Raw genomic sequence first — 16,768 nt, 5'->3', positions numbered from 1 at the left:
TCAAGAAACAGAGCAGCGGCCTCTGATTTTTTTATAGTTTTTACATATAATTACACAGAGAGACTATATATACCCATACATAGTCCGCTGTGCCTAAAGCACAATGCAGTTACGCATGACAGCCTTCTATTAGCTCTTTGAATTGGATGCAGATAACCACGAATTAACATGGACAGTGTCAAGTATGCTGATAGATCATCAGCGGGGGGAAAAAAGCACCTTTATTCAATTTCAACAGGAAGAGCAGTCATATCAAAGTCACTCAGGAACTTCATATTTAGTGTTACAACACTTTACCACAGGATAAAGCTTCTTCTAAATAGTTAGAGAAAAAAAACAATGGCTATGTGCAAGATGGTATAAAGCTTCTGTTGTAGTATGAATCATTTCTAAACAATATCCTGGCAATCTATCAAGTTGCCTAGAAAAGAAATACATATACACCACTATTAGATACATTGAACAACCAGTTGAGAGTCCAGAAAGCTTGTTAACAGTATTTTTGGTTTTATCAGACATAATATTTTATTAGAATATTTATTTACATTAGCACGTTTGCTGCACAAGTCCTGTCACATCAATGACACTAAAAAGTAAGTGTATCCTCCAATCCACCAGATTTGCAGACTTCGCACTAGACTATTTATGACCATTCAAGTCGAAATAAAGGACTATGTATGGGCTATTGACATACTTGATCACAACACCACTTCAGCCAGCACCACTCCATCTCAGTGCTGTACTGCTAATAAATATTTGTACAGCCAGGTGGTGACTAGAGCAGCAAGTGATTCAACTGAATGATAATCCATAAAAGCAAGAGAACAATGGCAACAACATACACTAGATACCACCAGAAAACATCCAGTTAATTTAACTGGATGATATGAAGATGTGTGGCCAGCAGGTCAAGGGAGGTGATTCTGCCCCTCTACTCTGCTCTTGTGAGACCCCACCTGGAATACTGTGTTCAGCTCTGGAGTCCCCAGCACAAGAAGGACATGGAGCTGCTGGAGCAGGTCCAGAGGAGGGCCACAAAGATGATCCAAGGGATGGAACACCTCTGCTATGAAGATAGGCCGAGAGAGTTGGGGCTGTTCAGCCTGGAGAAGAGAAGGCTCCGGGGTGATCTTATAGCAGCTTTCCAGTACCTAAAGGGGGCCTACAGGAAAGCTGGAGAGGGACTTTTTACAAGGGCGTGTAGTGATAGGACAAGGGGCAAAGGATTCAAACTGAAAGAGGGGAGATTTCGATTAGATATAAGGAAGAAATTTTTCACTCAGAGGGTGGTGAGGCAGTGGAACAGGTTGCCCAGAGAAGGTGTAGATGCCCCATCCCTGGAAGCGCTCAAGGCCAGGTTGGATGAAGCTTTGGGCAACCTGGTGTAGTGGAGGGTTTCCCTGCCCACGGCGGGGGCGTTGGAACTAGATGATCTTTGAGGTCCCTTCCAACTCTAACCATTCTATGATTAGATCATCCAGAAGCCCCAGACACACCATTTAAAAATGGAACAATTAAAACTATGTTAATTCAATTCAAAACGTAATATGTAATTTCATATTTAAGATAGGAGCCAGTACGTTCTGATTATGAACAGAAGTTGAAGCCAGATAATGTAATGTCAAAACCCAATGCAAGCAATAAGCTCAGTCCCTTCAGACAGCTCCTCAACTTACAGCTTTCATTTACAAAACTGTTTTATCAGACAGAGAACTAGAATTAATTGACATATAGACTTCAGACACCTATGCCAGTGTTCCAAGCATCATTGTACACAAGCTCTAAGTCTCTGTCAAAAACAGTTCACAAAAGAAAAGGCAGGACAAGCAGATAAAAACTGTTGAAAGAGAGAAAAAAATACCAAAGTTAAGGTTGCTCTACTTCTCAACAATCTCTCAGCCATTTCAGCATCAGTAATTACAACACCAACTTCAAAATCAGGGGTTCTCTGTATGCAGTACTACACGCGCACCCACTAGCTTGTAAGGTTTTTGCAAAGCCTTCACATAGGAACTATACCACATCTCTACTCATGCTTTTCACCTCTTCTATGCTCTTTTCAGCACTATTATCTCCTTTCCAAGATGAGAGAGGCTGACAACTGCATGCTATTTAAAATACATAAATACTTTGGAATCAGAGTTCCGCATTTTTGTTTTTCTCCATTTCCTACTACTGACATTCTCTATGCTTGTTCGATTGCTGCTCTTCATTAACCTAGTACTTGCATAAAACAATCTACTAAAAAGTTATTACTTTTCTCAAGAACTCAGAAGCCATATTAATATAGAGTAAATTCAAAACTGATAAATTAAATCTAACACTATGTTGCCCAATTACCATCACAAAAGTCCTTGAAAAAAATCAATTCTTACTGTCCTGAAAGATTGCTTTGCCCAAAAATATTGTCCTTTAGCATTAGAACAATCTCCACATAAGGGCAAAATCCATTTCTCTCTATGGTTTTTAAATCAAACGTATCTGGCAAGGCACGTCAGAGAAATATCAGCTGTTTGGGTACTAGATATGCATAGATTTTACTTTCCTTTTTTTAAGCACAAATGTCTACTATTCCAGAGAGCTGCCTAAAAAATAGAAAAAAGTGTTCTGCATTTTATTCTACCAAGTCATATGTTCCCTACCACTTTGTCACACTGCTGTGAAACAAATGATACCTTCTTTAGAATTCCACAAAATAACAGCACATTTATTCCACAGGCAAGCACTGCAATATTAAATTAACTGCCTGCATAGTAACTAGGTAAAGACAAACCAAATGCAATTGTTTATATTCAGAGTTATGTGCAAGAGCAAGATATGATGAAATATTCCCAAACAGGTTTTTCTTTATCACAACGCAATTTGAGTTTGTTCTACGTCTGGAGGTTCCACTGCCAACCAAGAATAAGCAGGTCCCTGGTATCTCCAGCTGCTTTCAGTTCAGACAGCAGTCAGACAAAACACCCATTCCCTTTCCTAGGGCTGCTTTTCTGTTCAAGCATTTACTCCTCCATCTGTAGTGATTCAGCTGTCACCCTGCCAGGGTGGTTTTTTGCACTACTTCAAAAGAAAAAGCAAGTGAGACAGCAGGCACCAAAACTCATATTTGCACACTAGAAATTACACTTTTCTAGATGAAAAACAGAAAACCTAATTCCATATTATGACTTATTACTTAAGCACTTCAGCTTGAGCTTTATTTGAGCTAGTAAGTAGCTCTACAAGGATCAAAAAGCACAAGTTTATGAATACAAGTTGATGCCTTAGAAGTTCCACTTTATCATTTTCTGCACGAAACGAAGATAAACGGAGGTGGAAATTCAAAAGACTGTGTTGGCACTTGCAGAATTTTAACAGTGCTCTAGATCTCTCTGTCAATTCTGAAAGGACAACACAAAACTGCATGTACCAAGCAGATCTGTAGCTTACTCAGCCAAGTGGTCAGACACCAATATTAGAAGAAGCCAGTCAACTAAAAAGCAACTTGAGTCCCAGGTTATGATTTCTCCTCAATTGTGTTGTGTTTTTTTTTTAAACAAAAAGGAAGGTCAATTTGATTTGTAGCAGGGAAGTTCAGAGGAGCATATGGGCTGCAGACAGTGTTAGTGGGACAAGCACCTTCTCATTCTAGGGCACCTAAATCCAGAATTACTCATTCGGACCAAGAAGGACAAGTATCTGCTAGCTGACTTACACAGTTGTTACATATTAAAAATACTGAGACAGAGCTGATCAGGAACAGCACCACTCTAAAGTGAAACTATCCAGACATGTGTCACTGGGTAGGGGAAAAAAAAAAAAAAAAAAACAGGAAAAGTATTCCTTAAGGGTTCTGGACAAACAACATTCAGAGTTACTGATAAAACTTAGGAAACATTTCAAGCTGGTTACAAAGTTCTAGCAGCAGTTACTGGAATTACACACAAAAAAATGTTTTTATGTTTTACAAAATTCATGAAATTATAAAGCTTTTAGTTCCCTGTCATTGAAAGTTATTCTTCACCTCATTATAATGAGCATATTTCAGCATTTATCATCATTAGATAACAAACGCTGATTTTAAGGAGTTAAAAGATTAAAAGGATGGTACCTAAAACGTAATTCAAAATATTACATTATACGTGCCACCACGAATCTGCAAACATGCTCGGTTTCACTAAGAAAACGCTCTTGTATGCAGTGTGTTTCCTTCATACTGTCAATTTATTTCCTCCTTCGGCAAATGAATGAAATCAAAAAGAGCATGAAATTTCTTATAATAGAAGCAAATTAATTCTGGGCCCCACAAAACAGTAATAGCCATTTATTTAAGAGGTTTAATGTTTGACCAACAAGGCAGTCTAACACTAATGATTTGCCACCAGTCTTTCAACTAAGTGACGAAGTCAAGAATGCCAAGATCTCCAGAAAACGCGCTCTCGCATCTCCTACAGAAACACACACACAAAAAAATACTCTCAATTAAAAGTTACAACAATCCCACAGAAATGGCAGAGGTAAGACAGAAAGATCTTTTTGCAAGATCTTTACTACTCAGAATTAATCAAAGCAAAACAGCCACCCTAGTGATAATCCCCTTTAGTGCTTCAGTTTATGCAATAGCCAATTACTAAAGAGGATGAAAGACAGAACAATCTTTGCAAATAGGTCACTGTCTATATTTATAATGATTAAAACCATTCTGCTACTAAAAGTAACTTTTAATAAGCACAAACAGTAGCATTAAGACAGTGCATGTATTTTACTCTTAAATATATTCTATGTCTCCTATGACGGAAGAGGAGGTAACACTCATCAGAAACAAAGTTATTTCACACAGGTTACGTTTTAGCATTGCTGGAAGCAATTTTAATTTCTGTAACAATTTTATTCCAAAGTACCACCCTCAAAGATAACACCTAACCATTCTTGTCATGATCTCTGAACTCACCCAACTCTCTCCTTGTCTGCATGCCTTCTCCCTCAAAACTTGTTAGTAGATTTTACTTGCAAACACTGCCCAAAGCTCCTTTTCATGTCTTTCACTTTTGCTTCAACTTTTTTCTTTCCTGTTTAGGCATGCCTAAACATGCAAATTTTTTTTTTTTTTTTTTTTTTTTTTGAACAATTACTCTAGGCTCTGCTGCATTGTGCCGGCATCTCCCATCTGCTTCTTTCAAGTATTGTCTGTCTTCTGCTACAGAATTCTCTTATTTAAAAATTTTCCTTTTTCCCCCCATCCCTGGCCTCTTTGAGGAGTATTTTCTGCCCTTCCTATGGGATCAGGACACCACAGCTGACACCATCTTCCTAAAATTTTATAGATTTTCATTGGTTCTCATGGCTTCAAGCACCACCACTGTGTCAGTGATCTTTATGCCCAGTCGTGCACTCCTGAACCATTTCATTCAATTACAATTCTACCTGCAGTTACTGTCTCCACCAGAGATTTAAATCTGTTTAAATCGGAGCTTGTTTCCTCTCAAGCCCTACTTCCTCTAATTACCTCAAGCCAATCTACAGTTCAAGTCCATAAACTGATTCTTACAATGCCTTATGCAGTAGACTTGCACCCAGTAGTTGGAATTTCTTTGCATAAAATGTCAAGGATATTAATTACCCAGTCCTGATCTTTCTTTCAACTAGATCATTTGCCTATGTCTTCCTTAGCAAATTCTTCTGCTCACACTGACACCTCTCTATCCTCCACTTCATATAATATTTCAGTTGCTAAAAAATCCTTCCTTTATGCAGTACTTTGGAGACTCTGGATCTTCCAGTATTTCCACAGCCAGCAAGCCTATGAGCTGGAGACTGTACAGCTGCAGAACCAGCACTTCATGGCTCAAAAGAAGGACAATAATCTTCAGAGGATAACATAACCACCTCTTAGAAGAATCTCATAACAGAAGCATTCCTCTGCATCTCATACATTTGTATTCGGGACACTGAAGGTTGGGCTAGGGCTGAATACTATCACCTCAATCTCCCCAAAAAGTCACCTACACAAAGGTATTATCTATCATAAAAGCAATTCTCGCTTCTAATCTTACAAATTTAGAAGAAAACACTCGCAGCTTAGAGTTTATTATAATGCAGACTGCAATAGACTGAACTCCACAACAGGCAGGGGAGGGAGAACCACAGTCAGTCTTGTGAAGTGAAATCCTGTTTGTGCGTGGAAGTCGGGAACTTGATGTTCTCACTACAGACTAAGAGCAATAAAAACAGCTTTCTGAGCCATTAATTTCTGCACAGCTGATTTCTACTAAACAATGCTCATTATTGAGAGAATTCAAAAAAAAAAAAAGCAGGGCTGTTCCAGTGAGAAGGCTGGCACTCTGAATATCTGGACTGAGCTAATGGTGACATCAGTGCTACCTACTGCTTTAATCCCTATGGCTACTAAATGTCAAATATTTTCATTGTATTTAAAGAGCCTGTGATTGTGCAGGATGAGATTAAGTTACTTCACAGTTCTAAAATAAGACAACTGCCAGGCAGAGTCAGCATCCGTACTCTTGTTGCCCAAGACCGTGACAACAACAAGTTCTTCACTAGCATCAGTCAGAATCTGCCATGCTTTTTACACAGCAGAAATGCAGCATTTTTAGGATCTGTAACTTCTAAGCACTGTGAAAACTCCCATTTTCAGATCTTCCATAACCCCGTGAAGTCTACAAATACGTGCACAGCTGCCCCACTCAAATTCAAACTTACAAATAGTTTGCAGAGTTGAGTCAATTATATTTGTGTGAGTGGGAGGGGGGAAGAAAGGTGAAAAGACTGTGTGTCACTGCATCAACAGTCACAAAGTCCAGCGGAAACTGAGCAGCAGGCCATATATTTTTTATTGTTTGACAAAAGACACCCATGTAACATTAATTTCAGCTACTTTAGGGAAGAAGATGCATCAAACTATAGTCAATGCAGTAGAAGGAACTGTCTTAAATACAATATAAACTTTAGTGTGGTAAACTATTTAAAGTAGGATATACTTTCTAAACATTCCTTAGTATTTTCATGATTTGTTTGGCAAACGATTACTACGGCAGTAGAGGCGCTACTATATATCTAGATATGCTTCTAAAATACGTATCTAATAACTATTTTATCCTTCCAAGTTCTAAGTGGCTCATATCAACCACTGTGAGCTAGGATCCTGCTGTAAAGAAAGTGCTAGAAAACTGATCAGTCTTCACACTGCCTAAGTGAGAAATTACTAAAAAAGAAATTAAATTCAGTAATCCTATTTATTTTTATTATTGGGGGGGCAAATTGTCGTAAAAGATATAAATATTTGAGACATGAAGTCCCATAACCAGAGAAACTGAATTTCAAGAATGAGGCCAAGAGTAGAGTAGGATATTGAGAAACTACTGATTCAGAATATTTCAATAAGCATATATATATTTATATATGAGCTCCTACAGTACAGACTACATAAGTCACCCAATCGATTTTGTATCTTTAAGATCTTCCCACACTCACTCAGTAACTAGACAGCTTTGTTTTAATTGTGTCTTATTAGGAAAGTCTATTCACAGCTGTCTTATTCACAGCTCTCCACGATAAGATTTTTCTCTCTAAAGTTTGCATCAACTTTTGTTTGAATACAACACTCAAGTGAGTTCCTTTGGTATTCTGAATACATGCTGGCAGGTAGGATTTTCTGTAATGATCAGTTTATACCCAAGCAGCAACAGTTCCACATTACGGAGTAAGAAAGTTCAAGAGTAGGGAGTTTTTAACCTTAGAATTTTAAAATAATTAAACATTTCCCTACAGAAAGACGGGAGGTGAGATGAAGGAATTACCTATATACACACATACATAAATATGTGTATATACACATATATCCTTGGTTCAAGAACAAACCTGGAATTACAATAAACTAATTTAACTTGGCTACCCGTACCAGAAGTGACCTGATTATCTAAGTCATGGAGTGGCAATCTTTTGGTGGGGGAGGCCTGTTAAAAAAATTTAAAAGTGCGAGAAACCACTTTGCTAAGGAAAAAATGACCATCAATGCTCAGTTCAAGCCTGAAGTGGGAGCATATCATTCCTGAGATTCTTCCATACTAATTAACAAACTCACATGTTTTGAGTTTTAATCCAGAGTAAAGTTGTGAGAAGCAGAATTGGCAAGGCTGACTCATTACAACAAGATTCTACAAATAAAATAATCAAGCCGTAAATTAAGCTCCATATAAATATGAAGTGTACCATTTTTAAACTATTAAACCCACTAATACATCAATTTACAGTCCTCACACTATCTACACACACGTTCAAGAAAAGCTGTCAGTAACTATTATTTCAGCAAGCCAAGAAGTGAGAATTTATCGCAGTAGGCTCCCTTCCTCTAGAAGAAAATATAAACCAAATTCAGTGTCATCTCAAAACAATAAAGAACAAAAGCACTTCTGTGATATTCAATCACAGGATAGTGTAAATGGAATTAATCCCCAAAGCAAGTATTTCTGCAAGGAACAGAGCTATACAGATCAACTGGTTAGACTTCAATAACCAGTTCACACTGAGACAATACATTTTTACTTAAACAGTCTGAATTTATTAAAACTCAAAACAATACCAAGCAATTACAGCAATAAGGAAACATAAGGAAAAAAAAAATACAAACAACACAAATTGACAGGGACCATTTCTTCGCTTACCTGCACTTGTTCTGTGGAGCTACTACTGAGTTCATCTCCGGACTCCGAATCTTGGTGAATTTTTTCTGAACCTTCTCCTGCTGAATCACAAGATTGTTCATGCAAAAAGCTGGTCTTCTCTATTTCCAAGAACTCTGGACATGGGAAATGACCCATGGAGATGGTTCTATACTGATTTGAAACCTTGGGAGATTGCAACTCATTGTTAAGTTTTCCATTGTTTTGGGTAAGGTCCAGACTCAAACCAAGAGTTTGACCAGGGCTATTGTTTGGTCCCAGGTTTTGATTGGCATCTCGAACTAAGCAAGACATTTGAACTGGAGAAGATTTTCCAAAACTAGAAAGCTCTGGTGACTTATTCACATTTTCAGTTGATCTCTGTAATCCATGTGTCAACTTCAAAGCATTATTTGGTAGCACGCTTGCTTGCTTAACAGGTGGCATCAGTGCTTTTCGTGGTATTTCCTTCACGTACTGTGCTGGCACATAAAAGGGTTTGGAATTTTCATCTCTTTTGACTTGCCACCAATCATCATTAGTCTTTTTCACTAAGATGTATTTCTCCCCTTGCTTAATCACAATTTTCTTGTCCTTGGCCTCATACTCATAGTCATACTCCACTTCAATGTACAATTGTCCTGGAAGTATCTTCCCACCTTTATCAGCCATTTCTATTTGAAAAGATTTCACCTTTTCAGGCAAAAGGTAAGCCACATTCTGTTCACAAGTGTTATATTCCTGTTAATAATCAGAGCTGTAAGAAAAAAAAAAAAACACATATATATAATAAAGTAATTGTCTAAGAGCACTTCAGAGGAAAAAAAATTCAGAAGTAAACCTATTCAATTTATGCCAACTTCAGACTAATAAATTGATCCAAAAATGCAAGATGTTCAGATAACTTTCTCAGTGATAAAACGCAAAGTCAGTAAAACAACCTAGTCACTCTCCTATTCATACAAGTCTCCTGCTACCAAGTTGCTCATTAAGCCTGTTGTTTCTATTACTAAATAACGTTGATCACCAAGGGGCTTGGTGGGAGGAATAGTCCAAGTCAATCTCTTGCTTACACACAGGCTTATTTAGTTCATGGAAACAATTCAGAAGATTATTATTTGCTTATTTTGATTCCTCTTTCACTTCAATAGTTCCTTCAGAGTGCTCAAAATTCCTTACAAAATCCCTTAAATCTTCCTCCAATGCTACACTCCGGTCATCGGGTTCAGCATGGGCTGGCAATCCTCGACCCACGCGCACTGCACACTCTACAGAGCCTGCTAACCTTCTCCTAACTGAAGAAGATGACTAGGGAGCCACACAACCCATGCTGAAGCTGCAGATCATATTGCCTCTGCACCGAGCAGTTATCTATAAAATATGTGGTATAATCAATTTTTTATGTTTTTCTTTAAATTACAAGTATAACTGCAACACCGAATTTCATCCTATAACCATGGTAGTATTAAATAGAAGTATTTTACATTTCCAAGATACTTTGGTTTCAGTGGTTTAAATCCTGCGTATTTACTTTACTCTTTACTCTTAAGAGAGTTTTTTGTGGTATTTACCTTACAGAAAACCTGATCTAACCAAAAGTTTAAGGGCTAAAACAGAAAACACAAACAAAAACCCCAACAATAATGAAACAGGATTACAAACCAAAACCCAAAATGGATAATAAATTACAGGGTAACAAACACATCAATATTTTGAAAAGGACTTTAGCATCTTATAATCCAGACAACCACCATTGTATCCACACCATGAACTACAAGTTATATTTGATCAGGTAGCACCAATGTCACAATTCACGAGTTAGTAAGTATCAGTCTTGCCAACTAACACTGAAAACAACATAGTAAGTTAACATGAAAGATACGATTTCTTAATCTTGAAGACCAAAGCATGGAAGTAAAGGGGAAGATCTCTAGCATTCAAATAGAACATAGGAGAATTCAAGTGAAATGCTGCCACATTTAATCTTAGAAAGATTAACAAATCTCTTCTAAAAATGCATGTTTCATGAATGAGAAAAATTACATAGAAACTTGCAGCTCTGCAAGTTCAGACTTTGTGAAGAGATTCGTAGCGCTTACTCTGCCACAGAGTGGAACTAATGCAATTCCATGCAGGCGCAGACACACAGAGTGAACTCGGCTACCCCTAAACAGGACTAAGGACAGAAACAACAACTATAAAAGGACTTATGGGAAGAGCTGAAGCAGAAACCCCTAACAGTTCTTCGATTTTTCTTTCACCATTTCTGCTATTTGGTCTGAGCCTTGGAAGAAAAGGAAAAAAAAAATTCCCACATAACTCAGCAGAAAAAGAAGCTAAAAAGCTCAAGTATGATGCCAAGACAGAAGCATCCATCTTTAAACTGTCTTTCTCTCTCCCACAGTCCATCTTCTTTCATTTCCAGGAAGCACTTCCTAGAAGTAACTTGAAAGCTACCACCATTTACAAGGCTCCAAATGGAATCACAACGTCAGACTTACAATTTTATTAAGGACTTGGCAGAAGGAATGCTGGTACCACATTCAACAAGGCTGACAGGAGGAACACGAAGCAGTAGAAAAGCAAGCTAGGATTCTGGTGTTTACTCTCTCTACCATTAAACAGTATATTGACAATCACAGCATTATGGCCTATTTACAGCCCCTGTACAAAACAACTTGCTTACCTGCTGTTCTACATAAATAGGTATTTTAAAGTGCAGCTCTGCAATTGTTCAGCAACTGTAGCAGAAGGTAAACATGAACAAATTGCAGTCATTCCCACTCTCTTCCTAGTTTTGGAAGCTCTGCCATACAAACGTTATTTTTCTCTTGTTACTAAACCTGACTCTTCCCCAATACTTCTTCAAAGCTGCCACCAACCCCTTTCACAGCTCCAAGGTCATATACTAGAAAAATGGAAGTGTTTTCAAGTTACAGTCTACCTCTAAGGTCTGCTACCTTGGAAGCTGAAATGTAGGACGAGGACTCATTCACACTGTTCTTCCTTCTCCCATAAAGAAACCAAAACCAGAACATAAGCCTATGGTTTCCCACAGGGCTACCAAGTGTTTAAAAGCCTGGGGTTTTCATTTCTCTTTTGCCAATTCCCTGTAGCTATTTATTGAGAATGCATGCTTAACATTTTTCAAGACAGACAGGTTCAGTAAGTTGCACTTTATGCTTAAAAAAATAACAAGATTTTGAGAAATACAAGTTAAATAAAATACAGTAGCTACAAAAATAGCTCTATTCACATTGGAAGTCAGTTTTGCAGCCTCATTCCTTTCCAGAAAAAGGAAAAAAAAAAAAAAGAAACAACAAAAATAAGCAGAACAATTTTTTGTTCTTTCATCCAAGCTGCAAAATTATCAAGTCAATAGCAAGTGTTTGGTAATGTTGAACATATGATCAAAAAGAGACAGGCTGTGTTCTGTGTTTGGCCAGAATACTGAAACAGTTTTATAAACAGATCACATCATCAGAATCAAGCAAGCCTCTAATTCTCCACCTCAACAGAGAGAAGCAAGAGATACTGAGAAAGATTTCCCACCTGTACCATAGGTAAGTTTAACAAGTATCAACATTAATCCTCTAGGTCTGCAAAGAACTACCATGGCCTTGATTTCATAGATCCAAACGCATGAAGTTTTATTTTGTTTGATTGGTTTTTTTCAGTGCAGCTGTCGTACCACAGAAGGCAGACTGACTGTACCCTGTGTGCAGCCCAGGGGATAGCTAACTGTAATGTCCTTTCAAGAGTCCACGTTTCTGTCTCACAGAACTCGGGTTAAAGAGCCACGGAAGCCTTGGCCAAACCTCTACTGTAAGGGGCTCAGAATAATTCAGTCTGAATGCACAACACTGACATTTGGAATACCGACTTCACCGTGCTACCAGTCCACAACTGAAGTGACACAACATGTCAGACCTTGTAATCTCACTGTATTTTTTTGTGTGTTTTTTTTTTTTTTTTTATAATTACCTGTACCACTGGATGGCACCCACTTTGTAAAAAAGGTTGAAGAACCCTAATTAGCGGATGATAAGCGTGAAAAATTATTTACTTCCACAGACGAGATCTGTAAGCTTTAATATCTTAAATGAAGCCTCAATACCTGATTAAGAGATTAATAACAATGAATGGCTCCACTGACAGCAAAGACCTAAGAAAATTTATTAATGAATACCAAAAAAGGGACTCGGGCCACACTCTTTTTCTGCTAAAGTAAAACTCGAATGGCACAGGGGAACCAACTGAAGGTGGGCCGCGTCCCCACGTGGAAAGACATTCCACCCTCTCACAGCGCACCCGTGCTGCCCCAAGGAGCGGGGACATCGGTGGTTGCACGCACAGCCCTGGCCGCACAGCACCGGGGTGCGGGGCCCCGGCGGCCCCGCGCCCGAGGGAAGCGCCCAGCGAACCGACGGCTCCAGACCCACGTGCGGACCTCTTCGGGCTCCCATTTCCGACGGGAACCGCTCCCACCTCTTACTCAGCGAGGGCTGAGCGAGGCTGGCAACCCCCAGTGTTTACAGAGGTCAGCTCCTCCCTTTCCCCGCCCGCGGGCGCCGCCGCGCCCCTGCCCCGGCCCGGCCCGCTCCTCCCCGGGGCCGGGGCCCCCCGCAGCCTCTCCCCGCGGGGGGATGCAAAGGCGGCATCGGGGGGTTGCATGCAAACGTGCGCCTCTAGCTACATCCCGTGTCCGCCCGCACAAACCGGGCCCGAGTAACTGCAGCGACGGCCTCTGCCAGGCCGGGTCGGGGAGCGCCGGGCGTGCCCGGGGACGCCTCTCCCAGGGCAACTGAAACCCCACAGCAAGCCGGTCACCTCCTTGCAGCACTCGGGCTTAACCACAGAACGATGCTCACTAGTCTGATCTCGCAGCACCTGCAAACGGTCTTGAAAGAAACACGGTCGTGACACACAGAGACACGCGTCTATAGGCATTATAACCGTCTACGATGCGTGTATAAGATGACCGTATATCACACTGGGTTTGATCACCCCTACCCTTAGCATTATCTTAGAACTAAAGACCAAAAAATATCAGGAAGTACACAATGGACGCTCCATACCTCTCTTTCAAAACTACCAGGCACAGAGTATTTTCTACTGGTCTTCTAGAGCCATGTAATTAAGACTTGAGATATACTAAAATGACTTTGTGCCATTTCTTTTATTTTCCTCCTGGAAAAAAAACTTGCTCACCGTGGCTATGGAATCATTACTTACTTTATAATACAAACAGATGATAAGTTATTAAAAAATGCCACTGAGGATATTAACCAATCGCCTTAAAATTCTTCCTGTGACCTTGTTCACAGTGTCCTACAAAACAGCAGTTGACTTGTGTAATCTTTTTCCATTTTCAGCACCAAACTTCATGTACTACTGAAATGAACCCTTCCACAGAGCTGATACAGAAATAAACTCAATTACTGAAGCTAAATTAGGATAAATTCTTATCAGTTCAGGCCAGATGAGATACCCTGGCTACAGCTCACTAGATTCTATGATTCTGCTTCTCCCTGGGTGGTTTTCTTAGGGGTTCAAGCTGTACGGCATGACCACTGCTTGGGAGACTGGTCCCACGACGACCTTGTCAGAATTCAACTCTATTCAGACCTTTCTTCCCAAGGGGCATCACTTTTTATCCAGCACAACTAACTCTTCAGCCGGTTATTTTCACGCAGACGACCAGCTCTCACCAGTGGCTGTAAAAACCACCGTCTGCAAAGTGTGCACCTAGAGCATGCAAAAGGTGTATAAAAATAGATGCAAAGATGCAAATGCAAACAACACGGACAAGACACAGACAACTTTAAAGCTTTATGAAAACAAGCTTAATCCTTTACTGTTTCCTCAGAGGTTACTAACACAGGTTAGAAACCAAGTACTACTCCCAAGTGAACGAGCTCCCAGATAGAGCTCACACTTCCTTAAAAATTAAAGGCCTAATAAGTAACCGTTTAATAATTGCCTGTGACTCAGAGCACTGAATGAGCGATGCATTCTAAACAACTGTCAGGACAACTTTTCAAGCCGCGCTGCAGCACCCCGCACCTTGACGAGCTTCCAGCTCATCACCAACCCACTTGCTCCTCGTTGCGGGCTTTTGTTGAGTTGTTGACTCCAACGACCGGCTATAAATAGCGCAGCAAACCCGCACCGACTCACTCCAGCCAAACCACCCGAAGTTGCCGCGCTCAAGTTAATACCAGGGCCTCAAACCCCCCTCCCCGGATTAGGGGGGCGCCCGGGAAAGGCCGCCAGGGCACCGCTGCCCACCTCCTCCCTTTGTTCCCCGCCGGCCGCGGCCCCAGTAGGTGAGCGCCGGTTGCACAAGGCAGGTCGGGTGGCCCTGCCCGGCCTCCGCGCCGCCCCCGGCACCGCGGGGCCGCCGGCAGTGCCCAGGTGCGGGGCTGCCTCCCGGCGCCGCCGCCGCCAACTCGGCGCTCCCGGCGGCGCCCGGGGAACGAAGCCGCCGCCAAGGGGGGCACCGCGGGGCGGCGCCGCGCCGCCCAGACCCCCCGCCGGCCGCCGGGCACGGGAGGCGCTCCGCGGCGGCGCCTCGCGGAAGAGAAGGCGGGGGGCGTCGGGGCCGCCGTGAACCGGTCCCGGCCCCGGCCCGGGCACGGACGTGCCCTCCGCCCGCCCCAGGGCCACTCTGCCCTGGTCGATTGTCCCGGCGGCGGCGCCGCTCTCCTCCCCGCCCTCCGCCACCTCCTTCCCCCGCGCTGGGCCGACAAGGCGCGGCCCCTCACCTGCCTCAGCGGCGCGGCCGAACCCGGACCCGAGCCGCGCTCCGGTGGCGGTGGTCCGCTCTCGCTCACCGCGCCCCTTCCCCGCCAGCCGCTGCCCCTGCGCGCACCCGCCCGGCGTGTCAGCTCCGGGGCACGGCGGCGTCACCGCTTCCCCCGTCACGTGCCGGGGGCGGGCCGCGCGGGGCGGGGCAGGCGGAGGTACGAGGAGTGGGGGGCGGGCGCGGCGCGCGCCCGTTCCCTCTGCGCCGGTCCGATCCGGTCGGCTCCGGTCCTGTCGCGCCGGTGCAGCGGCGGCGCTCGGGTCGCGCCCGGAGGGGCGGGGTGCGGCGCGGCGTTGCTGGGGTCTCGGTGGGCGACGCGCCCGGGCCTGCAGCGGGGTGCGCAGAGCTCCGTCGGTCGCGGGACCTCGCGCTTTGCGGCCGCTGCGGGGAGAACGTGGCGGGCTGCGGGCTCGCCGCGTCCGGCCGGGCGGGTTTGCCATGGCGGTCGCTGAGCCCCGGCACCTCTTCTGCTGCACAGAATTCCCGCTCCCCGCCCTGGCGGGAGCCCGGCGAGGCTGCGGGCTGGCAGGGCCGCGGGCTGGCAGGGCAGCCTCGGAGGCGGCACTCCGAGAGGCTCCTCTGGCGTCGCTCTCACCAAACTAAAATCTCCAGGGGCCACAGCCTGACAAATAGTGGGGGTCCTGGCCCCCGAATGGGATGCTGCTCATAATTTGGAATTGGTGAGTGTACGGGTTTAGTCCGTTCGTTCTGCCATCCATATTCATTATAGTCTGCTGAAGTAATCCAGTGCGACTGCCAGAGCGATACGATCGTTTTCCAAGTCACGTGAAACACCTAGGCATTTCTGTCCATAGTAAAAGAACGGATAGAAGACAAAAACTACACCCCTTCCCCACTGGAACCAGGGATCTGGGTGTTTAATGGTTGATAACTGAAGAAACCACAATTTTTAAGTAGTCTGACCAAAAAGAAATAATAAGAAATAGTCTTATTCAGTTATTCCAAGTTAACTTGCTTGGTATCTCTTATTCTATTAGTAAAAGTTGGCAAACATCCAGTTTGGGAATGTTTATGTGGCCTTCACAGCATTTTCGAATTGTCAGTAATCTTATCTTTCTCTTTAAAAAAAATGGTATCTAGTCCTCATGGTTGCAAAGATAACCTTGAAAGTATGAACTGACTGTAACTGATAGAGTGGTATCTGAATGAATCTGCAAACATCCTGAAACAATGGAACTGGGAAGTGTAAACTGCGCTCCATTAATCTAATCAAGGCTAATGTTGACCCTAACTTTTTCTTTGATTATGTTAACACGGAAGAAGGAAAGAGTAAAATCCTCAA

The 16,768-nt window shown here is 42.6% G+C and overlaps 1 protein-coding gene across 5 annotated transcripts in view; it reads right to left on the bottom strand.

Annotated features, from left to right (window-relative positions):
• Window positions 1-15,462, bottom strand: part of ARHGAP12 (Rho GTPase activating protein 12) — an 81,424-nt gene extending 65,962 nt beyond the window's left edge. For 4 of the 5 annotated variants that reach the window (XM_086614392.1, XM_086614394.1, XM_086614393.1 and 1 more), the window contains exon 1: window positions 8,661-9,395. In XM_086614392.1, coding sequence (XP_086470518.1) covers window positions 8,661-9,329 — 669 coding nt within the window. In that variant the 5' untranslated portion in view covers window positions 9,330-9,395. Of the gene's footprint in view, window positions 1-8,660; window positions 9,415-15,424 lie in introns of those variants that run through there. The other variant, XM_086614391.1, reaches the window with a different exon arrangement.
• Window positions 15,463-16,768: the final 1,306 nt, after the last annotated feature.

Source organism: Tauraco erythrolophus, chromosome 7 (assembly GCF_009769465.1).
Source record: "Tauraco erythrolophus isolate bTauEry1 chromosome 7, bTauEry1.pri, whole genome shotgun sequence".
NCBI lineage: Eukaryota > Metazoa > Chordata > Aves > Musophagiformes > Musophagidae > Tauraco > Tauraco erythrolophus.
This window is presented reverse-complemented; position numbering and strand designations above follow the sequence as displayed.